Source organism: Barbus barbus (assembly GCF_936440315.1).
Source record: "Barbus barbus genome assembly, chromosome: 41".
NCBI lineage: Eukaryota > Metazoa > Chordata > Actinopteri > Cypriniformes > Cyprinidae > Barbus > Barbus barbus.
Genome location: NC_136719.1, coordinates 18681723 through 18685138, shown reverse-complemented (window position 1 = coordinate 18685138; position 3416 = coordinate 18681723). Strand labels below are relative to the sequence as shown.

At 39.1% G+C, this 3416-nt stretch overlaps 1 protein-coding gene across 1 annotated transcript; it reads left to right on the top strand.

The window, feature by feature from the left end:
- Nucleotides 1-1094: 1094 nt before the first annotated feature.
- LOC306860666 (transcription factor 21-like) lies at nt 1095-2740 on the top strand. Its single transcript, XM_079402478.1, has 2 exons — nt 1095-1676; nt 2283-2740. The coding sequence occupies exons 1-2, from the start codon at nt 1236-1238 to the stop codon at nt 2370-2372; spliced, it is 531 nt and encodes a 176-aa protein (XP_079258604.1). The 5' UTR covers nt 1095-1235; the 3' UTR covers nt 2373-2740.
- The last annotated feature ends 676 nt before the right edge of the window (nt 2741-3416 follow it).

Genomic DNA, 3416 nt, shown 5'->3' with positions numbered 1-3416 from the left:
CTATTAGAGGGCATCGGTGCTGAAAGCTGCACGGACTCTCCCATGAGCAATGCGCGATTACGCGTGGGGTCACCACTGTACCATTTTATGAATCCCACTGTTCCAGCGCGCACACAACCGAGTCAAATGCCAAATGCCACCTGACAACTCCAAGAATTCAGAGAGCCTGTGTAAGTGATGCTCAGCGTGACAACAGTTATAAAACGTAAATGTGTAGCTATTTGACTATTTCCAGCAGATAATACGAAATACAATAGCCTACGTTTTAAAAATGCAGAATTAAATTTTAATGTAACGTTTCAATAATTATTATTAAGTAAAAACTTTTTTTGGGCAAATATATAGCAAATATATAGCTATTTGCATTAATAATTTAATCTAAATTGGACTGAAAAAAGGAAAGGAAAGTAATTGTTACAGTTTTTTTTAGTTCTGATGATTAGACATTAAGAATATACAATTTTAAAAAATAAGAAAATTTATAAAAAATTAAGAATATAAAATTTACATTTCAAAATTACTTTTCTTGAAACGGAGGGGGGGGGGTTACTGCTGAGGAATGAAGAGGCTGCATGAATTGTGCTCTGAAAAACATGAATTTTTTTTGGAAACATTTAGCTGCAGTTCTTTTAACTTTTTTTTACACAACAAATATTTATTCTGTTTATTGAATTGTGGTTTTATTGTCATTGAATTAATGTAATACTCTCATAGCCTATTATATAGCTAGGCCTACTAAAACATACTTTTAAGTAAAATAAGTAAAATCTTAATTATGCTTATAGTCCTACTATAATATAATATAAAATAATACACTAAATTATTCATAATAAGCATGCAATAAAATTCAATAAGCAATACAAATGCACCGTAAATAAAAACCTACAATTTGTACCAAATATTTTTCTATTTCTGTATATATGCATGCGTGATAAATGACAACATAACACTATATCACTGCAAAACTGGTGCACCACTGTGATTATCTGTGCAGGTTTAGTGTTTGCTTCTACTAGGAGTGTGTTGCCGCGTGCGGGGGTTACGCCCCTGAGCACGAGAGATAAATGGCAAGATCCTTTAGCTAGTGAGTTACAAGTTACGCTCATCCTCAGCTCGCGCATGACGCGTTTCTGCTCCGAAGGCAGTCGCGTTATCTCCAGGTCCATTTAGAGAGCCACAAGCTCGCATCTCCTCAGACTTACTTTTCTCCACTACATCCTCGTCTCCAGCTCAACATGTCCACCGGCTCCATCAGCGATGTGGATGAATTTCACGAGTCTGAGCTGCTGGATGATCTTTTGAAATTCAGTTCCGGTAAAGATTCGGGGACATCAAACGAGAGCACAGAGGACAGTTCCAACTGCGAAGGGGCATCGGTTACAGAATGTACGGGGAAAAGGCGCAAATCAGCCGCCATGCGTAAATCGGCGCCTAATGGTGTGGCCCAAGAGGGCAAGCACGTCCAGAGGAACGCGGCGAACGCGCGCGAGAGGGCGAGGATGCGCGTGCTGAGCAAAGCCTTCTCCCGGTTGAAGACGACGTTACCGTGGGTTCCGCCGGACACCAAACTCTCCAAGCTGGACACGCTACGGCTGGCCTCCAGCTACATCGCGCACCTGCGACAGATACTCGCCAACGACAAATACGAGAATGGCTACATACATCCAGTCAACCTGGTGAGAGACTTTCAAAAACTTTTTGAAAAAGAAAATAAATCCCAGTAAACAAGATGCGTTTATAGTCTATACACTGTGTACAATGTAACATGCTTTCGTTATTATAACATCTTTGTTTCCAACCTTTAACAGTCATTTTTGTCATTTCTATCCGTTTTTATGAGTTTTCAAAATTTCAGTTCGATTTTATTCCAAGTTCCAAAAGTTGACTTTGGTAACACTTTGAATTTACTTACGAAATGGAGGCAAAAATTAAACTTATTTCCAGTTTTAGTGCGTTGAATTGTTTTGAATTTACTTTAAAAGAATTGGAGGCAGAAATTAAATTTCAGAGTATAAATGTAACATTATCAGGCCTAAAATACTTAACGCATGTTCTGAAAATTATTAGTCCTTTAGAAATTAGCTATACCATCTTGCTTTTTATTTCAATAGTTTATAGACGGTAGTAGACTACTTGGCCAAATTGTATGGAATGTCAGTGTATATACTTTATGTAGGTTATGTTTACCACATATAAATTTAAAAAGCAAACATACGTTCTCCGTTCACAGTTATTTGGTGTGTTTATCGATTTTAATTGAACTTTCATATATTTTTCCACAGACGTGGCCATTTATGGTGGCGGGCAAACCAGAAAATGAACTTAAAGAAATGCTGAATACTACACGTTTATGTGGGACTACTGCTTCCTGAGACACCAGATGGACTTAAAACATGGACCTATTTTTAAATATTTTAATAAAAAAAAAAAAGAATAACACGTCATCTATCTAAACACAAGAGTGGGAATAACTGGGGACAACATCCTCACTCGCATTCCTGTAAAGAGAAATTGACATCTATTTAAATATTCACACGCGGGCCTTGCTGGTTCAAGGCAACAATGTGTGATTTTATGCAACTGTTTTCATAAAGATTCTGTCATCACTTTTTTATTAAAAACACGAGAAATCATTATACATGGGGTTTTGGTGACGCAGAGTGTCATAACATCACGCGCCTTTGCTGTTGGCATTAGAATAATTGTAAATAAAAATGTTATAGTTTCAAGTGGTGCAAGTTACCTCTTTGATCGATGTTTATTCACTTTGCTTTGACCTGTGTGAACCTTGTTATCATTTCGCCCCACCTCTTTCTCTCAAGATCTCTGGCGAGAAGACATGTCACCCTTGCCTGCAGAAGATAACATGATTAATTCCCTTAATCGGAAGAAACGTAAAGCTTCTCTTTATCATGATATATCTGTCATCAGATAAGCATGGCTTTAACCGTTTTGGAAATCAGAGCGAGCGCTTTAACAGAGATCGAGAAACTTCTCCATCCAAAAACTCTTTTAATTCCCCGACTCTGAATTTTTTTAAAGTAGTCAGACCAGAGATGGGGGAAGGGGGGTAGGGGGTAGGCCGACGTGGTCCGTGTTTAAGGTCAGTTGTTTTTAGACCAGTAAATCGCGCGGCTTTTAATCTCACTGTGCAGCCGTTGTTTAATTTCGCTCGGGGTTGTGACCATTATGTTTATAGCGCTCGGACAGATATTTATGCGTCACTCCTCTGAGGGGCGCGAGAGCACGAGTTACCCGGAGTTACCGATGATGGGACGCCCGATGTCACAGCCACGCCGCGGCCTCACAGCTTAGAAAAACACTGCCCCCGCGTATATAACTGTATTCCACATTAAACCAGTCATCACTGTTCTCGCGCAGAATTACAGAAATCCGCGCGGTGAGACAAAACGGTT